Source organism: Dreissena polymorpha, chromosome 1 (genome assembly GCF_020536995.1).
Source record: "Dreissena polymorpha isolate Duluth1 chromosome 1, UMN_Dpol_1.0, whole genome shotgun sequence".
Taxonomy (NCBI): Eukaryota; Metazoa; Mollusca; class Bivalvia; order Myida; family Dreissenidae; genus Dreissena; species Dreissena polymorpha.
Window position 1 is genome coordinate 12,269,554 of NC_068355.1, and position 22,216 is coordinate 12,291,769.

Here is a 22,216-nt window from a genome sequence, read left to right on the forward strand (position 1 = left end):
GACCAAATTTCATGAACATTGGACAATAAATGTGGCCTCTAGAGTGTTCACAAGGTTTTACTATAGCCTTATATAGCCATATTACAGGGTTCGCCAAAACTTGAAAAATCTGTCAGTCATTCGGACTGACAGACTTGAAATTTTTGTCAGTCCGAATCAGTTTCTGTCAGTCCCACTGTCCGACTAAACTATAACAGCAAAACACTACAAAAGAGAGTACCTTTTTAGTGTTTATAGGTTTTGATCACATTAAAATACAATAAAAACATGTCCGAAGTCGATATAATTAAACAATTATTATATTAATAATAAACCACATATAAACCAAAGGTATTCTTTTTAGACTTCTTTTTGTCAAACTGTTTTTTAGCCTGCACAGCTCTACAGATCCGTGTTCTTGAAAAGTTAGGGTGACATCCAATCAAGTTTGACTTAATCTCACACACCCATTCACACTCATTGGATGACTTCAATTTCTGTTAATTAGCCGATTTCACAAGTTCTAAAACAACACCTATTTTCTCTTAGCTGACGTGGTAGTCCAAATTTTTGACGCTCTTAAATATTAAGCTACTTTTTATATGGGTAATAGTTTCAAAGAATTTAGCCCATATAAAAAGTATCTCTAGATTCTTTGCGCGTCTTATAAATAAGACAAGCTGAGGTGGTTGATTTCCAGGTTCAATTAAATGAATGTCTTTCACACCTATTTCTTGATAGAAAGGCCCATGAAAATTACCACCATCTATTCTTCTTGTCTGAAATAACACAAAACATATTGCTACAAACTATCAACAACAAATCAAAACATAAATATCCCTATGTCCGAATTTAAAATATCAGAAATATAGTACATCGGGTGAATAATCTAATTTTGATTTCAGAAATTGTTGGTGTGTAAATTAAAATATATCCTTTACAGAACAATATAATAATGAAACTATTTAACAGAAATGCTCACAATTGCCTGTTGAAACAAGTTTTCATGCGGTTTTTGTTGTGGAGAAATTAAATGGAACAAATAAAATGGCGGACGCACTCGGTTGCTTTTTTTAACAAAGACCGTTGATTTTGAACTCCCATGTGATAGTCAATTCTAATCCAACTTTAAACATCAAAACATCAAAATGAAGGTAAGAAAAAAAGGATTTTGACAGAAGTTGAACAAAAAGCATTTACCTTCTATTTATCCAATAGCATATTATACACTTTGAGTGATCTTTTTGAAACCATTTTTCATCCGATTGTGTCGGTCAGTCGGACCGATTATCTTAAATCACTTGTCGGTCCTTAGAAAAATTTGCCGGTCAGGTCCGGCGGACCGACGGTTTTGGCGAACCCTGATATTAGGAAAAATGCCCCGCCCCTTGGTAGCCATGTTTTTCAAGCAAACGTAACCATTTTCGAACTCATCCAAGTTATTATTGAGACCAATCTTCTGACCAAATTTCATGAAGATTGGACAATAAATGTGGCCTCTAGAGTGCTAACAAGGTTTTACTATAGCCATATAAGGAAAACTGCCCCGCCCCCTGGCGGCCATGTTTTTTCACCGATCTGGACCATTTTCAAACTCATCCGAGATATCAAGAAAATCAATGTTTTGACCAAGTTTCGTGATGATTGGGCAAAAATTGTGACTTCTAGAGTGTTCACAAGGTTTCTCTATAGCCATATAAGGAATACTGCCCCGCCCCCTGGCGGCCATGTTTTTCAACGGACCGGAACCATATTTGAACTCAACCAACATATCATTTAGACAAACATTTTGACAAAATTACATGAAGATTGGGCATCAAATGTGACTTCTACAGTGTTCACAAGGTTTTTCTTTTTTTTGACCTAGTGACCTTCTTTTTGACCCAGCATGACCCAGTTTCGAACTCAGTCAAGGTATCAATGGGAAAAATACTCTGACCAAATTTCATGAAAATCAGACAATAAATGTGGCCTCTAGAGTGTTCACAAGGCAAATGTTGACGGTGCACGACGGACGACTGACAAAAGGCGATCACAAAAGCTCACCATGAGCACGTTGTGCTCAGGTGAGCTAAAAAGGGGACAGAAATTGCTCTAACTGGTTGATAGGAGTAGTGCTGTATGCTAGACTAAGAGAACTCTGCTACTACACATGGAAGAACAATGTTCGTGGAAGTTGGAGTCAATCATTGGTGCTAAGTATCAGGTTAGTTGCAATAATCCAACTCCCAGCTATTAATTGACCCTCCGGGTCGCTGGGAGTTGCAACTGCTAACCCGATTTTCCAAAGAAACATGCCGCCAAGAATCTGGGCGGCAGTTTAATCGGAAATATTAGCCACATAATATATTTTCTGGCATAAATAAACACAAATAGATAGTAAATATATCCATAATGCGCAAATTAAAAAGACTTACATGATATGTTATGCTCGCATAATATTGATATTCATCCAAAGTTTCAAACCCGTCAACGGTTCATTTAAATGTCTATGTTATTGTGATGGACAAATCTGAATATTCCGAATAATTCTGAATTCATATATACGCTATAGACTATCTCCGGAATCCTTGGTGTGATAGATCTCGTGTCTAATCTACCAATCGTAATATACCGACTATCTCCAGATCATCGGTAACATAGATCGAATCGTCAATATAAAACTTTGGCTTTCGGTGTGATAACACTTTTTGTAAAAAGTTTTTGTTTTGAGTATTTCTCTACAATTCATTTGCAAATTGATATTGGTAATAACAGGTATTGTGTTTGTAAAGATGTATTAGGTGTATTGAACTCGATTTTATAGATGTATGTGAGAAATTATTTTTTGACATGGAATTTCAAGTTACCAAGAAGAACTCTGAGCTGTACCTATGTACTTATGAAAGCTCAGAGCATTCAAGAAGGACTAAGTATCAGGTATATATACTTTTCATCTGTGGTTTACTTTTTAATCTACCAGCTGTCTTTTTGCTATGTTTCTGACCAATGATGATGTATGGTATCAGTGCAAGTACACTGAATAGATTACCTTACTAAAATATCGAACATAACCCTTAGTGAGCATACCCCACCCACCCAAAATGGCTATCGGTTATTTTAAACGATTTACATGCTGCTTGATACTCATGCTTCACACATGACAATATTTGTAACAATTGAGTTGTAATGTGAATGAGTTATTACCCATGCTTCGGACCCTGGCATTATTGAAACGCTCTAGTTTCTAGTCTTTTCAGAAGTTTTCGCCGGCTTCGATACCTGCTGTCTGGTTTACGTTCTGTGCTACACGGCGAGTTAAAAGTGTTATCACAAGTTGTGAAGTGGTCTGCTTGTAAAGGGAGGTAACTAAGATCCTCCAACTACACTGTACAAAATAAACGAGCTCTCGTTTATGAACCACATGTCTATGCAATGTGAACAACAAGTCTCAACCGTGAACAACAGTCTCTTAAAGAGCTCCAGAGTACATTATATCACAGGATGGAATTTTAGGAAACATACGGAATCCGAATAGTGCCATCTATAATCTCGCCATTCTTTCATCAAGGGCGACACTAGACACACGACGCGATACTCGATATTTTTCGCGACAGTCGCGGCGACGCACGATCTTTTTCGCGACAGTCGCGGCGACGGTCGCGGAAAATATTGTGTCGCTTCGTGTGTTGTGTCTCGCGTTCAAGGGGCGACACTTGACACACGAAGCGACGCATGATATTTTGCTCGACAGTCGCGGTGACGCACGATATTTTATTATTCAAATATCGCCCATATTATCAGAATCTCGTGTATCGCGGTCTAATTTCAGACCGCGACACTAGACACACGAAGCGATACTCGATATTTTGCGCGACCGTCGCGGCGACGCACGATATTTGTACTGATCAAATATCGCTGTAATACGGAATCCGGATAATGCCAACTATACTCTCGCCCTTCTTTAATCAAGGGCGACACTAGAAACACGAAGCGGTACACGATATTTTGCGCGACAGTCGCGGCGACGCACGATGTTTTTCGCGACAGTCGCGGCGACGCACGATAGTTTTCGCGACAGTCGCGGCGACGCACGATAAATTTAACACGACATATCGCCTTTTTGGCTACCTACACAAGGGCGATATATCGTGTTAAATATATTGGCGCCACCTCATATCATAAGCGCCATCTCCTAAGCATTGACTCCACCTCTTTTGGAAAAATGCAAAATTATCTACTACGTCGACAAGAAGCCAATATTTTTGTGCATGCAGCTAAAATATATTTTTTACGCAATCGTTTGATGCCGTTAGCGATTTAATTTGGTGGAAATTTTCTCGTCACACGGGAAAAACTCATTGCAATGCTTTTTAAAACCCCACCATGCCACAACTTATAAAGGTTCTCGCGTTTTTAAATGGGTTGAAAATGTATGTTTCTGTATACTTTTGGATGAATTATTCTTGCGGAATTTAACTACATTGTCCTATTAAAAAAAAAATAATGCGAAAAAAATAGAGAACCATAAAAACTAATCACCTTGTAAAATTATCCATGAAATTTCAAAACATCCGGACCTGAGCGCCACCTCGGAAGTTGCATTTGCTCATGTATTAATGCATCTAAAAAAAAAAGAGGTGGCGCGCGTGATCAACGGCCGTGACGTGAAATACAAGTCTCTTAGAAAGCTTCAGATGCCTCCGAGAAATCGAATCCTGTTAGACTTTATTGAAGATTTTCTTAGAGCCCTAAAGAATTAATGTCGAGTTAACCAGATCCTACATACCGGTACTTGCGTAAGCAAGAAAGCTCTCAAACCATTTACGAATAATTTATGGACAAGTTGCTGTTGTATCATGACATAACACGTAGAAAAGCGGTTTCCCGAAAATTTCCATATTTAATTTACCTCTTCTAAATACATGACCGCACAAAACCGTATAAAACCCGCGGCACATCACAGACAACACCATAATGAACATGATACGTACTAAATGTTGCCTGTTTCACTAAAAATGGACTCGACAAACTAGAGATAGATTAATACATAAGCATAAACCCCTACAAGTGTCGTATGCTAAAATATGACATCGCGGGACAGTCATAAAATGATTATTCCACTGTCACTGACTTTTTATCCCACGCCGAAAGACATGTTAGGCGTCATTCCGCCCGAGCTCGCATGCGTGCGCGCGCGTATGTGTGTGGTTAAATGCGTGCGTGTTTATGTCCGTCCTACTCTGCTGTGTGTTTGCATGCGATTTTCGCCAACCTTGTTCATAATAATTATCTCTAACGCGCTTGTGTGATATGTGTTTCGCGATTGAATTTCTTAATTACTTTATGCCCCGTATTCATATTTTCATATTAAAGATTCTGTGCGCATCGCTCTCTTCATTTTGCATGATATTTCTATTAAACTTTTACTGATTGATTACCGCGCTATTGTTAAGGTTTCGAATTTGCTTTGTTTATAAAGAGGTATTGTTCTTTGTTTGACATTGCACGTAAAAGCGTCTGTGTGCAACTCCGCGTACATTTTGCCAGACACGTAGATCGCGTCTCTGATTTTGCGTGCGTTTTTATCTAACGTGTGCACACTAATTTTCTAAAAGTGCTTAGATCTAAGCGTATGTTGTTAATGTTCCACGGTTACTTGATTTGTTCGATAGTAAAATACCGGTAGGTCAAACATTTGCAGAACACCTGTTACCTTTTGCTTGCCTTTTTCGTCAAACTTTTTTTTTATATAAAAATTATAGCTTCAGCGCATATTGTCAATATTTCGTAATGAAGCTATGTTTAAGGAGTTATTGCCCTTAGATAGATATGACATAGAAAAGCCTTATTTTAAAGTGATATTATGGACATTTTTCACTGTTGAATTGAGCTGAAAAGAATAAACAGGTCAAAATAATTAGTTAAAATGTGGTAACTGACCAATTATCTGCTACTCATCTTGCTACCAGTTGTTTATACAAAATATATATCATTTTCGATATTTTACATGACTCACCCAGTCCTCTAAGCCGAAATGATCCGTAAAACAAAATTGTGTCTTTGTGTCGTATGAACGAATCTGCATGAAAGCTACATTTAGACTCACATCGTACATCGAATAATTTAAATAACTGAAATTTCAGGGCAGGACACTTCCAGTTTGTCTTCATTTTTTAAATTCAATCGCATATTCTAACTGAACTTTTTTGAAAACAATGCATTCTTTGCGTGGGATACACCGTCTAACAGCTTCCTTATTTTAATGAGAAAGACGCAAATACATCGTATCAACGTCGGGACTTAGAGGTTATCTCAAATTCGTGCAGAACAAATAAAACCCACTGCCTGTAAAACACTTTTCCGTCCACAGCGTAAGTATTGCTGTTCCTAGACCGTCCTTGAACTTGTATATTTTTCGGCGTAAGCTGCATAAGCCAGCTTTTCACCCTGACTTGACCTTTGTAAGTGTCCAATAAAATTCAAATAAAATTTCCCGCGGCTAGGTACGAATGAATACACTTCATTTATTCCATTGGCTGATTTGAGTATACCACCAGAACATTGGAAACATATCCGCGTCTTTGTAACACTGTTTTACTGTATGAAACAATTTTATCTCTAATGAAAAGGCTTAATAGATAGAACAGTTTTACACTCAATTCTCGACATCAATACAGTTTGTGCGTACACCTTTTATTTTCAGAGTATTACCAGCGCAAAAGCGTTTATACTTAAAAGGCTATGTTCTCACATTTAGTACTTACTTCCATATTCCTGTCAACATATTAACATGTAAAAGTATAAAGAGCAGTGGAAGCGAGGCCTCACTTTAAAGAATTGGATTTCAACCCGCGAGGTTTCGGGTCAAGTCGCGGACATTCAGAGTTTATATACAGGTCATCACCGGAGTTCGCGGTCAGTAAAATAATCGTTATATAATAAAGACGCTATCCGTGAACTAGGTGACCTGGAATTTTCTTTAGACCAGAAATATGTTAAAAGAAGATATCCAGCAATATAATTTTGGTATGTCAATAATAGATTCTTAATGTGTTTTCAACAATACAATGATAAATATTATTTTTAATAAATTTAACAATAATTATTCCACCATATTGCCTAATGTACTAAAGTGATATTATGAGCATGTAACAGTTTATAGGTGTCTATCGCAACCGTTGATTATTTTTGATGTTTCTACTTCATATACACTTATAGTAATTAATGCAGCATCAACATACTAAAACAATATACCAGAAAGAGAAAAATAATGCATTTGAATATTAACCGTACTTTCGTTTGACAACTGATCATGCGTTTACGAGTTGAACCTAAATTTAGTTTTAGTGCAGATTTGTTCATACGACACAAAGACACAATATTGTTTTACGGATCATTTCGGCTTACAGGACTGGGTGGGTCACGTAAGAATATCGAATATAAAATATATTTTTATAAACAACTGGTAGCAAGGTGAGTTGCAGATAATTGATCAGTAACCACATTTTAACTAACTATTTTGACCTGTTAATTCTTTTCAGCTCAATTTAACAGTGCAAAATGCCCATAATATCACTTTAAGCATGAGCACGATGATTCTCGATACTGTTAATAATCGAATCAAATAGCAATGCCCGACAGACCACTAAAACAGGTTTGTTCTCGTGTGGCCGGTTGACTCATATGTTTAAATTTCACTTCCATTCTTCTTTTGGTTTTCTGTTTTGTATCTATAGGTTTATGACCAGCAATATGTTATAATGTAAAATAAGCCGCGAAAACTCCCCGTAACATCCCGTACTGCGTGTGATGCAGCTAAGAACTGCACAGAAAAAGACATTCGCTATCCTTGATCTCATTCATTAAACTATTTACGCCGTATATCTTTTTTAAAGATATTTCTTGTTTAACTTAGGATGATAAAATCTTACATGCAAAACATGGTATGTTATCAAGAACTATGCCTCCAAGTTTTGACGTTGAGCGTCCTTCACACGCACGAGAAAGCCTGTGGGCAAGTTTGTGTCCATTGCAATTAATTTCTGTTTAACCACGTTTCCTCGTCGTGGCGGGAAATTCAACCACAGATCCTTTCAACAAAACAGCAGCACACTGAGTAACATTTGACTGCAACAAGTTGTCTTCAGTCCCTTGAATGAAGAAGGCTAGACGTCAGACTTGCCAGATTTTTCTTCGCATAATTATGCTGTAATTTAGGGTTGCCCGTTGTGTATTTTGTACTGTACTGTCTGTGCGCTTTGTGCCTTGACTTTGAGTCCGGGGCATGTCGATTAGATCTTATGAAAATGGAGACCGGTACCCATAGGAGGTTTTTGGGGATTCCGATAATGACGTCACGTTTGCGCATGCTCAAATTTTGGCCGTCAAAACTGCGGCCATTCTGCTATTGTTTGCATTGATAAAGCGCATCGTGATAAGGTTACAAACATATACGCGACCCTTTTGAAGAACAAAAAATACTCAGAAATTGAAATTCTTTCAGATTGAATTGAATCCAATGAACGAACACATTTAAGGACGAAAACAAACAACAAATTGATTTATTTTATGTAATCAAAATACAGAAACTGATTTGAACCTATTTGTCTGTAAAAACTTACCTTGTTACAGATTAACTAAATCCTCTTGATAAATGTTAATGGTTTTTATTTAATTGTTCACACCAATTTTGACACTCTTTGTTTCAGCATTTTAACCCAGTGTTTAATTGCCCCTTTCTTTATCACAAACCAATTATCTCGATATGATCGGATACTGTCCAGACAATTACTAAGAAAACAGGGACCTATACTTGTATGACTCTGTATGGGGTCTCTGCATAAACCACATCTGTCTGGTCATTAAACACAATTTATGATACGTCCATGTCATCTCTCGACATAGTAAGTAAAAAACTTAACAGTTGCTTTAATAAAATATTTGAACATATTTAAAAATAGACATTTGTAAGATATGGATTAACAGCTAGGAACTATTAAGTATATATATTAGCCAGTTTAAACATAATAATGAAGTGTTTAATAACTATACATTTAAAATATTGTACACATTTACTGCTACACAATTAACGTATTTAACGGGTACCTGCAAATGTAAACTCTGCTATAATGTGTAAAGATCCTGCGTTACTGCAGTGTTCGAAACATCATCATGAAAACGAGCAATCGCGTTTGGTCACTATAGGGATATAAAATACTCGCGTTAAATAAATTAAATGTGTAGATTAATGGTATCATAAAATGCTAGATTTGTATCGTTCATTATCACTACAGACGAGTTTTCAATATACGTGATGCAAAGACAGTTCAATTTGCAAAATATGCAGGTGTTTTTTCAATTCGAATGCTTAAATTTATTAATATTTTCATTCAATGTTAACAAAACGAAAATTCATTCAATGTAAAAGAAAATAAAAAATGTATTTCAAGATTGAAAAGTATTGAGCTATTTTAGGGCTTTGTTTTATAACTGATTCAATGCACCCCTTACAATAAATTTCAATCTTTGATGAAAAATAACACTATCGCATTCACACCACTGATAATAATATTCAAATTATTATATGTTTTATTATTTTTGAAATATCATTTATTAAATTCTTATTTAAAAAAAGAATACGAGTATTTATAGTTTTGTTTAGTGAAATTATAAGTATTTAGTCTTCCGACGACCTTTACTCTGATACAATGTAATTGGCCGCGATCAAGAAGTTGACGGCCAATCTATTTTTAGTAACGGAAAACCCCTCTTGTGACGTCACACAAAAACCTCCTATATTCTTGAAGAGTGTAATGAAGTTGGTCTTAAAACAATCTTAATGTTTCCCTGACTACTACAGGGCGCACTTTAATCATTAACAAACGACTCTTTTAAACTTACACATAATGTTTGGGGTTGCATGACCTTCGATGTAAAGCTGCAGTTAATGAGAAGAGTCACAGTTTCATAAGGATTAACATCCGTTACCATGTTATTTTTTTTAAAGTCCTTCAATTCAAAGAGAAGTTATGAACGGAAAAGCTTTATTTCTACGCATGGTCACAATATATCCAGTCTTTTGTCAATTAAATAATTCATATTATAGATGTGTCCTAAGGATTAAGACAACATTTGAGCTCGGGCAACATACATTATAAACACATATTCTTAATAGGATGAGTGAAGTGAAGAAGTAAGGAATGGTAATTGCTGCATGATGAACATTTTTGGCAAGTTATTGTAAAATTGCCAGATGAATGTATGAGGAAGATGCTGTCTAGACAAGCTGAATCTTGCTCATACACCTTTAAATGTGTTGTGTACCTTTGACACGGGTATTGCACTCTTCTCCCTATCGCCACATGTTGAACATTTGTGGACAGTTATTTTATTAAATGCTAAATTATGTCTTCTTTAACTCACGACCTTTCATATGAGCTTTGAGCCTGATACAGTGGACTTCAAGTGACATGCCTATTGAAATGGAGAACATTTGCCCAAGTTATTCTTGCGTCACGGATGATATAGTTACAGTTTGCACAAGTTGTATTATACCCAAGTGCGACCATACCAGTGACAACTTGTCACCTGTGGTGACCATTTGTGATCCTTCATTGAAACCTGTATTAGGAATAATGAAGTAACAGTGCAGACCCACATTCAAAGAACAGCCTTTGCAATAGCTAATCAGGCGTACCACACAAAGCTTTCCAGTGAATATTTAGATTAAGTCTATATATTCTGACAAAATGCATATTGGCTGTGCTCTTTGAAATAAGGGTTTAATGCATGTGCGTAAAGTGTTGCACACGTTAATCAGGGACAACACTTTCCACTTGTATAATATTTTGCAAAAATCAAGTTTAGGCGAACTGCTCAGGCTTATTTGGGACGACGCTATACGCACATGCATTAAACCCCCTTTTCACAGAGGGAGGCTAAGTTAAATTGTAGTGAAAATTTAAAGCAAAAGTAACTTCTTTATTTTTTTATTTACAATTAATGCTTAGGTTTCTATATTTAATGTCTTAATTAAGCGCCAACAAAAATCAACAGGTTGAAAACATGATGCTAAAATAAAACTAAAAACAAAAGTTAGTGTTTAATACCTAAACATAGTCTGGCTGTACACAATACCAAGAGACAATCTAACATAGCTGATATACAATGAGTGTTAGTAAAAAGAAAAGACTGTTATACTGAGTAATTACATAATTGACATCATATGTAACCAGTGTAGCATACAACATAGCCATGCCTTGCAGGCGACTAGTACACAAGCAACAGTTACTAATTTCAATTCATAATGCCCCAAGAATATATTTGAAAATATATTTTTATATTCTGAAATAAGAGCAAAATACATCAACATTATGTTCCTAAATATAAGTGAAAAGTGCAAAATGTTTTTATATATTATTCAAGCACACCCAAGCATGCAAGCAAGAAGCAGAAATATAATCTTGAACTAGATACACAGTACTATGCTTAAAATTATTTCTTTTAAAAGCTAATCGCAAAACTGTTAAGCATGTCCACTGCATTGTGTACTTCACATGAATGCTAAAGCTACTGTTTACACAAATAATAACAAGTAAAACAGTAATTTCAGCCATCGAAAGCACACAAATAGTGTGTCCACAGAAATCAAATTAAATTTATGTTGTTATTATTAACTACATGTAATATTGTTGCAGTAAACTGCAAGACTGAAAACAATAGTAGTATAAACATATGAACAAATATGTTTGGTTTGTAAAATTTGAGTCAAACTTCACATTCAATGACAGAAGCTGGCAATAAATCTAGGATACAGACACAATTGGAACTGTAAACAAATGTAGTATATATTTTCTCCACACTCTTTAGGTATTCTGTCAATTTGACATAAGACTTACAATATATTTTGCTTCATGTTTGGGGAATGGGCCTTGATGCACGCAATTTTAATCAGCAATTAATTTAACAAAAGATGTGTTTGTCAGAAACACAATGCCCCCTATTACGCTGCTTTGAAGCCATATATTTGACCTTGAAGGATGACCATGACCATGACCTTTCACCACTTAAAATGTGCAGCTCCATGAGATACACATGCATGCCAAATATCAAGTTGATATCTTTAATATTGCAAAAGTTATGACCAAGGTTAAGGTTTGGGGACACACACATACAATGAATGAATGAATGAATGACTGACGGACAGGCCAAAAATAATATACCCACGATCATTATCCGGGGGCATAACAATTATATTTTTATTAATTAAATTGTAAGCAACTTAACTATAAATTAATAAAAATTACTAGAGCATACTTATTAATTCACTCACTGTTAAATTTGTAACACAATGTTTTTATCCAACAGTTATTTATTAGTAAGGGGATCATAAAAAAAGACTTGATAGAAAGACAATAGTTCAGACATAAACATGTCAAGGCAATAAATAAGTTACAAGAAAATAATAACCAATGCATAAGTCAAAACAATGTAAGAAAAAAAAAATACACAGTAATTAATTAGAAAAAACAATTAATATAATATTTACTCTGTGTAAAGTGTTTTGCAAGCACCAATAGTCTTAATTTCTTAAATTCTAGTTTTAAGCGTACAAAAAGTCGTGGGATGTCTTACACACATCACCCAGTAAACAATCATGTTCACAACACTGTTAGGTTTATATTATACATATAAAAGACCATGATTATGGGTAAAGAATCTGAACTGTACAATAAAAGTAGGCCAATAAAATATATTGCACTCAACATGGTTCAACTTCATTAAGATTTGCTACAAGATACATTTGAAATTTACATTTTATTTACATTAATTTTTCAAATTTAACTAACTTCTGCAGGTCTTGTTATAACACTATAAAAACAAATTGTAGTCATAACAAGAGGGCCAAGATGGCCCTAGTTCGCTCACCTGAGAGGAGTCGGTTCATTCAATCTTTACAAAACGTCAAACTCAGACAAACATCCTGGTCAAGTTTCATCATTATTGAACCAAAACTCTGGCATATGGAGTGTTTTTGTTTTTGTCCGATTTGACCTGGTGACCTATATTTTGAGTTGACCCCCCCCCCCTTCCCAATCATCAAACTTTGCTTACAAAAATAAATATTATGACCAAGATTCATAAAATCTGAAACAAAAGTGTGACCTCTAGAGTGTTTACAAGGATTTTGTATAATAAAAATGAAAATTTGGACTATCTAAGGGCAATAATTATGGAATTAATTATGTGATGGCAATAATTATGGCATTAATTATGTGATATATATATAAAAACAATCTTTGTACCAAGTTCCATGATGATTGGGCAAAAAATGTGATTTCTAGAGTGTTCACAAGCTTTTTTTACTATATAAATATAAGAAAACTGCCCCCCCCCCCAGCAGCCATGTTATTCAACTGACCGGAACCATTTTCGAACTCAACTCTCATATCAAGGAAACAAATGTTCTGACCAAATTTCATGAAAATTGGGCCAAAAATGTTACTTCTAGAGTGTTCACATGTTTTCACTATATACATATAGAGAAAAATGCCCCACCCACTGGCGGCCATATTTTGTCGTCGATCTGAACTATTTTTGAACTAGACCGAGATATCAATGAAACCAATGTTTTGACCAACTTTCATGCTGATTGGGCAAAAATTGTGACTTCAAGAGTGTTTACAAGGTTTCTATATAGCCGAATAAGGAAAACTGCCCCCCCCCCCCCCGCAGCCATGTTTTTCAACTGACCGGAACCATTTTTGAACTCAACTCTCATATCAAGGAAACAAATGTTTTGACCAAATTTCATGAAAATTGGGCCAAAAATGTGACTTCTAGAGTGTTCACATGTTTTCACTATATACATATAGAGAAAAATGCCCCGCCCACTGGCGGCCATGTTTTTTCACCGATCTGGACCATTTTCGCACTCCTCCGAGATATCAATAAAACCAATGTTTTGACCATCTTTCATTATGATTGGGCAAAAATTGTGACTTCTAGAGTGTTTACAAGGTTTCTCTATAGCCAAATAAGAAAAACTGCCCCGCCCACTGGCGGCCATGTTTTTCAACGGACCGGAACCACTTTTGAACTCGACCAACATATCATATCAGGCAAACATTTTGACAAAGTTACATGAAGATTGGGCATGAAATGTGACTTCTTAAGTGTTTACAAGGTTTTTCTTTTTTTTTACCTAGTGACCTAGTTTTTGACCCAGCATGACCCAGTTTCGAACTTGATCGAGATATCATTGAGACAAATCTTCTGACTAAGTTTCATAAAGATCGGACATAAAATGTGGCCTCTAGAGTGTTTAAAAACCAAATGTAGACGACAGACGGAAGACGGACAAAGACCGGTCACAAAAGCTCACCTGAGTAATCAGGTGAGCTAAAAAGGGTATTTTCATATTAACCCTTTTTCTTCTCAAAAGCAAAAAGAAAATGGCTATCTGGAAAACAGCATAAAACCAGAACAGCCTGCGAGTTACTCAAAGTCTGTTCAAGTTTTATGCTGTTTGCTGTTTATCAGTATCTAAGGGTGGAAATGAAGCCTTTAAAACTTGAATCTAGTAAGAAAGGTCTTTTATTACATAAAACTGTCCAAGAGACTACAAATGCATCAAAATATGTATCTAAGTGGTAAAGGGTTAAACAAATTTTACTAAGGAATCACCGTTAACCATTTTCCCCATAGATACATATTATGATGCATTTGTAGTCACTTAGAAAGTTAAATTTAATTCAAGACTTTTTTTTACTATACTCAAGTTTTCCAACCCTTAGATACTGATTAGCAACAAACAGCATAAAACCTGAACAGGCTGTAAGTGACTCGTAGGTTGTGCTGGTTTTATGCTGTTTGCACATAGCCATTTTCACTTTGCTTCTGATTGGGAAAGGTTAAACAAAAAATATCTGGCATCATATGTATCCAAAGTAGGTTCTTGTCATTCAAAATTAGTTGTGAAGGTACAGTTTTTAGCAGTCATTCAGTCTTATGCTAATTACTGGTTATCAATATTTTTCTTGTTTCAGTTCTTGCTTCAAAATGCAAGCAAATTTTGGCAACATAATTGAAGACAATCAAAAATAATTTTTTGTCCCAAATGCATAATAATTTTCCACTTGCAGTGTCCAAGAATATAGGACTTGAGTTGTAAATATATCCCAGCATGGACCTGACGTCAAAACTGCCACGCTGCTCTTGTTGCAAGATTACAAGCCGACTTGCTGCGCATGTGGGCACTGAAACACAAAAACTTGACAATCTTCTGCAAGAAACAAGACAATAATGTATCCGTTAAAAGTATTTAAAGTAACTTACTCAATTAATACACATTTAAAAAGTATGTTATCTCAAAAGCAAATATGAACAGATTCACTTTGGTACAAACACATAACAGAGTATACAGAAGTAAGCAAAAAATGTAAGGAACCTATTTACTGAAATGATGGCAGATGAAAAAAGTCGTGGAACTACGAAAATTTAATCAATATCTTCTTCTCATCCACGTTTTTAAGGCAATTGTAATCAGATTTTGGCATTTTTTCAAATGTCACAAGATATGATTGCTTAAATTTGTTTAATGTTTTTAATACATTTAACACATTTTTAGAGTAAGAAAAAAAGTTAAACAAAAAAAATTGACATCGCCGTTATAGGCGAGTCGTCATGATCCGTTAGAAGATGCACTACGACTGAGCCACACAAACTTTCATGGACTGATGTGAAACATAAAACATAAAACCTTTTGTAAACATTATATAGATTTTGCCAAAACAGATTTGTTTTATAAACAAAATTTGTTTTATTTTCTAATAAAGTTTTTACACTAAAAATAGTCTTAAAAATATTCACAAAAAATTGTGTTAGAAAAATTCTATGAAGACAATCTTTGAAACAAATTTTAACGGTAAAATTTAAGAATTAGAAAATTCTACATCAAATATCTGATCTTTTTTATCTGCTTACATCCCACATCCAGGTTTTGTTATCCCTTGGGTAACAAGAACATTACTGAAGACGTTTTTCTGATTTATGGTTTTTAAAAGTCTAAATTGCCCATTTTATTTGTTTGTTTTAAACCAGAATATTTTGTATTAAGTTCATGTTTAAACAAACACCATGATTAACAAATAGAACGGCTTGACATTTAAAATGAAAAAAATTATCAAATTACATATTTTTACAGAAAAACACAATTTCAAAAATTAAGTCATTATTCATTGATTCATCAGTCACTTAGTACTGATTCCACTTTTTGATGACAAGATATAAAGGATATTTGTTGGATTCGTGGATTATCGATTTTAATTCACGAGTGATTGTAGAAAATATATTTTTTCTATGATCACAAGTGAATTAAAATCGATATTCCATCGAATCCAACAAATTTTATTTTTACTTTATGCTTTTTTTTCACAGTTTATATACATTGTTAAATAGTTTATTTAAAGAATTTCGCTGAGATAATGACGTCATTTCGTCTAAAAAATGAAGTCATTTCACAGTAAACAGTGAAAATCATCGATAATTTTCACTGTTAATTTTCACTGTTTGAAACAGTGCAATTATCAGTTTTAATTCACTGATATTTCTCTATAAACCACCGGAAAGCATAAAATAAATGTTCATGATGCATGCTAATCTTCACCTTAAATTTTGATTGCAGCCATAACTAAAACTGAGTTTTTCAGCTACAAAATGGGGCATAATGCTGCTAAAACAAGCAAAGTCATTGAAATGATATTCCCCGCTAATATGCTTCTGGACACAAAAGGGTTATATTTGACACGAAAAAAGCATTTTTTTTAAGATACAAAGGGCCATTACACCGATATTAACAGATGGTGTACAATGCTATTTGGCGTGCATCATCCTCTTATCCATATATATATATAAATACAGGTATTAAAAAAGCACTTTCCATCCCTAAACATGAATTACTTTCAAAATCAACACAAAAAGACAAGAGTAATATAATTCCATTTATTTCAACACAAAATCCAAAAAATAAAGAACTGTTTGGCGTATTAAAAAACAACATTGACATTTTACAAACAGACCCGGTTATGAATAAAATAATTTCAAATCAGAAGATAATAAAATGTAAGCGACAGCCACCTAATTTAAAACGTCTGTTAACCAAATCTTACTTTTCATCTCAAGAACCAAGAGTATCCAAATGTAATGACTCTAGATGCGCCCTGTGTGGTTATATTATTGAAGGGAATTCTTTTGATTTTAATGGCAAAATGTTCAAAATAAAAACTAATATGTCATGTGATATACAAAATGTGATTTATGTATTATTATGCAATGGATGCAAACAATATTATATAGGCCAAACTGGCGATAAACTTAGAAATAGGCGATCTGTCCATGAACAACAAATGCGAGACCCCTCAACAAGACAGATGCCTTTAAGTAAACATTTAGATGAATGTTCACATAATGAACCAAAATTTAAAATATTTCCATTTTATAAGCTATTTTCGAACAATATTTCAGCTAGGTTAGCAAAAGAACAACATTTTATACATGTATTTAAACCCAAATTAAATTTCATTTAATATTTATTGACGTTATGACGTCATAATTGATATGACGTTATCTCCATGACATTTTGACGTTGTAATATATTGTATTATGCCCTGATGAGCTATGCGAAACGCGTTGGCTAAATCAATATATATTTAAAATCCCAGACACGTGTTTTTACTTTTATTATATATATATATATATATATATATATTTACTCATACCAAGTTGCAATGAAATCCGCCAAAGCACTCCCAAAATATGGCTCCGGACACAAAAAAGCCGGACGGACGGAAAGACAACGCCAAAATAATATCCCTCCGCCTATGGCGGGGGATAATAAAGGTCATTTATTGTCCTTCGTCAGTGAACTTTTTACCACACAGCAAGCTAAATATGACATCAAATGGGAATTCTTAATTCTAATCAGTAATTGTAACCATTTAAAAAATTGAAGAATTGCAAAGTGAGCGCTGCAATAGATGTTTGTTATAACAAAGGCTCCCCTGCCAAAAATCAAAGATCATGTATGTGACCAGAACTTACCCAAGTGGCCTGGCATTTTTACTGATAAAGGCTGACTTGGCCATTGTAGAGCCTGCAGTGCTGGAGAGGCCGGTACTGTCATCACTGGAGTTGAGGGAGGTATTTCTGGACATGGGTGAAACACATTACATGTTATCAATTACAATTGTACACACTTTCATCCATTACTTATAAGCACAGAATTGTTATGCCTCACCCTACAAGTATATCACTTAAATATGTATTTTTACCCATTTGTAGTCCTTTAGAAAGTTAAATTTAATTAAAGACCTTTCTTACTGGATTCATGTTTTAAAGGCTTCATTTCAAACCCTTAGTTACTGATGAGCAGCAAACAGCATAAAACCTGAACAGACTGCAAGTTACTCACAGGCTGTTCTGGTTTTATGCTCTTTGCACATAGCAATTTTCACTTTGCTTCTGAGTGGGAAAGGGTTAAATAACATATCAATGTTCATAATACAAGATCATTTAATAATCGGTGGCCACAAAGCCTAATAATATAATCATTACTTTCAATTGTAAACATCTTCATTTTGTACATTTACAAAAAAGCTGTAGTCTTACAAAGAATTTGTTCCATTTTGTAAATGTTTTAAGTTTCAATTCAAAGAAGTGAATGGCAGAAAACTACTTGCATTATAGACATGCCATTTTCTTATAATTTCATACTAAATGGTCTGAACAAATAATACATAGGATTTTTTATATATATTTATATCTATAATACATAGGGAAAAAACATTCTTTTATATCTATTAGCTTAACAATATCCTAAAAATGTCTCTCCATAATCAACCTCATGTTAGCACACAAACCCTGTAAGTTAATAATTTATCATTATAAAGGTAAGCAAAAGATTACTTATTAAGGTGGACTATCTTCCTGTTCATGTGAGACTTGGTGGCCTGCATGTAGTTAGGGGTACTCCCAGAGGTTTGCTCAGTCTTGATCGTCCTCCCTGAAGCAAAATCCACATATAGATCTGAACACATCATGTGCTTTCAAGTGCACTATCTGCATACAGGTCAATTGCTTCATTGCTTCAAAATTTGTGGGGGAATACAATTAATTTTGTTTCAAGAATTAAGAATTATTTTAACTTTAAAATAATAAAAAGTTAAGGTATACCAATTTGGAAGCAAATTCTTTAATGGTTGCAGTCCAGTACTGTTGCAGTTGCAATATTTGACAGAATTTCATCCCATATAACATATGATTTTTTCAGGTGAATCATGCGTCGCTTGATCCATGATTTTTATTAATCTTGCAACTGGCTGAGAGAAGTTGCAAACCAAAAAGAAATGCTTGCAACTGGCACTAGTAATTGCATAACAACCAATGACAAAATTCACTGTAGGCTATTTCTGTGCTAAACACAGAAAGCTAACCACTTTACTATACAATTCTCACCTGTATTGAGAAGACTCCCGGCCACAAGGGAAGGCATGCCATACCGACTGAGGTCGTCAAGTTTATTTTCCATGTTTTCTTTGTCAGACAGCCTGGATGGTGTTGATCTTCCAGCTGACAACCTCTTTTGATTGCTGTCTTTGCTGAATGAAGACCTGATAAAAACCATTATAAATGATCGATTAATGTGCAGTTCCCAAATAGTGTCCCGTAATAAGTTGCTGAGAAATAGCTCGGACAAGAATTGCACTATATGTACAATCGAAAATTTCAAAGAGCCATGACTCTGTGAAAAATCATCCAACGAGAACCAGTTGATAATATGCACATCTCCTCTTGGTAGTTAAGCTTCCCATAAAGTTTCATTGAATTCCAGTCATTAGTTGCTGAGAAATAGCCTGGACAAGAATTGCACTATATGTACAGTAAATGGAAAATTTCAAAGGGCCATAACTCTGTGAAAAATCATCGGACCAGAACTGGCTGATAATATGCACATCTCCTTTTGGTAGTGAAGCTTCCCATAAAGTTTCATTGAATTCCGGTCATTAGTTGCTGAGAAATAGCCCGGACAAGAATTGCACTATATGTACAGTTAATGGAAAATTTCAAAGGGCCATAAGTCTGTGAAAAATCATCGGACGATAACTGGCTGATAATATGCATTTCTCTTTTGGTAGTGAAGCTTCCCATAAAGTTTCATTGAATTCCGGTCATTAGTTGCTGACAAATAGCCCGGACAAGAATTGCTCTATATGTACAGTTAATGGAAAATTTCAAAGGGTCATAACTCTGTGAAAAATCATCTGACTAGAACCCGCTGCTAATATGCACATGTCCTCTTGGTAGTGTAGCTTCCCATAAAGTTTCATTGAATTCCGGTCATAAGTTGCTGAGAAATAGCCCGGACGAGAATTGCACTATATGAACAGTTAATGGAAAATTTCAAAGGGCCATAACTCTGTGAAAAATCATCCGATCCTGAGAAATAGCCCGGACAAAAATTGTGCACGGATGGACAGACACACGCACGGACAGACGAAGTGGCGACTATCTGCTCCCCTCAAAAATTTTGGGGGAGCATAAAAAATATTAATATCAGTGACTTCTAAAAGGATTCTATCATCCGCAATTACTAAAATTTTCCTGGTTTCCAAATGATTTTAGTCATCATAAGGTCATTATTCCCGTCAAAATCTCCTGTAAAGCACATTTAAACAAGGGCTGTTTGTAAAACATGCATGCCCCCCATATGGGCTCTCCGTTGTAGTGACAGCCAATGTGTGAATATGTTTTTTTGTCACTGTGACCTTGACCTTTGACCTAGTGACCTGAAAATCAATAGGGTCATCTGCCATGCATAATCAATGTACCTATGAAGTTTCATGATCCTAGCCATAGGCGTTCTTGAGTTATCATCCCGAAACCATTTTACTATTCGGGTCACCGTGACCTTGACCTTTAACCTGGTGACCTGAAAATCAATAGGGGTCATCTGCGAGTCATGATCAATCTACCTATCAAGTTTCATGATCCAAGGAATAAGCGTTCTTGAGTTATCATCCGGAAACCATTTTACTATTTCGGGTCACTGTGACCTTGACCTTTGACCTAGTGACCTGAAAATCAATAGGGGTCATCTGCGAGTCATGATCAATGTACATATGAAGTTTCATGATCCTAGGCCTAAGCATTCTTGAGTTATCATCCGGAAACCATTTTACTATTTCGGGTCACCGTGACCTTGACCTTTGACCTGGTGACCTGAAAATCAATAGGGGTCATTTGCCAGCCATTATCAATCTACCTACGAAGTTTCATGATCCTAGGCATAAGCGTTCTTGAGTTATCATCCGGAAACCATTTTACTATTTCGGGTCACTGTGACCTTGACCTTTGACCTAGTGACCTGAAAATCAATAGGGGTCAACTGCAAGTCATGATCAACCTACCTATCAAGTTTCATGATCCTAGGCCTAAGCGTTCTAGAGTTATCATCCGGAAACCATTTTACTATTTCGGGTCACCGTGACCTTTACCTTTGACCTAGTGACCTGAAAATCAATAGGGGTCATCTTGCAAGTCATGATCAATGTACCTATGAAGTTTCATGATCCTAGCCCCAAGCATTCTTGAGTTATCATCCGGAAACCACCTGGTGGACCGACCGACCAACCGACAGACATGTGCAAAGCAATATACCCCCTCTTCTTCGAAGGGGGGCATAAATATAACAAGAGATGTGTTTGTCAGAAACACAATGCCCCCTATTGCGCCGCTTTGAAATAAAATTTCAATACACTGCAATACCGTTATTTCGAACACCGATAATTCGAAGTCACCGTTATTTCGAAGTATTTTTCGGGTCCCGCTTTTGGTTCTTCTTTGTTTAATGTAAAATTTCATTGTTAATCCGAACTTCGTTAACCCCAAGAAATCGTTAATTCGAAGTGATTCTGTCGGTCCCAACAATAAAATTCGCACCTAATTATCAATCTTTAATCCGAAGTCATAACACTAAGCGTAAGTTCACACCTTAGTCTAAAGCCGATAATTAAACTTTGTCGTCTTCGAGTAGCAAATAGCAGATAATTTGGTGTTCTGTCAAACACACTGTCAACATGTCTCTAACAAGGTTCTGATACTTTGTGCTATTGATTATATTTTATATGTTCTGTAATTAGAGGAAAATAAAAAAGAAGAAAAATAATCGTTTTATTCCTCCGTTAGTAGCAATCTATTG

The 22,216-nt window shown here is 35.3% G+C and overlaps 2 protein-coding genes across 4 annotated transcripts in view; both read right to left on the reverse strand.

Moving 5' to 3' along the window:
* LOC127871246 (NADH-cytochrome b5 reductase 3-like) overlaps window positions 1-3,311 on the reverse strand; it is a 48,783-nt gene extending 45,472 nt beyond the window's left edge. For both annotated transcript variants that reach the window (XR_008045242.1, XM_052414001.1), the window contains exon 1: window positions 3,166-3,311. Coding sequence is in view for 1 of the 2 variants with exons in the window: in XM_052414001.1 (XP_052269961.1) it covers window positions 3,166-3,186 (21 nt within the window). In the remaining variant the exon portion in view is untranslated. The remainder of the gene's footprint in view (window positions 1-3,165) is intronic.
* Window positions 3,312-10,933: 7,622 nt separating this feature from the next.
* LOC127871276 (uncharacterized) overlaps window positions 10,934-22,216 on the reverse strand; it is a 59,467-nt gene continuing 48,184 nt past the window's right edge. For both annotated transcript variants that reach the window (XM_052414039.1, XM_052414048.1), the window contains 4 exons: window positions 19,474-19,628; window positions 18,925-19,021; window positions 18,061-18,165; window positions 10,934-15,218 (listed from right to left, as the gene is read on the reverse strand). In XM_052414039.1, coding sequence (XP_052269999.1) covers window positions 15,158-15,218; window positions 18,061-18,165; window positions 18,925-19,021; window positions 19,474-19,628 — 418 coding nt within the window. In that variant the 3' untranslated portion in view covers window positions 10,934-15,157. The remainder of the gene's footprint in view (window positions 15,219-18,060; window positions 18,166-18,924; window positions 19,022-19,473; window positions 19,629-22,216) is intronic.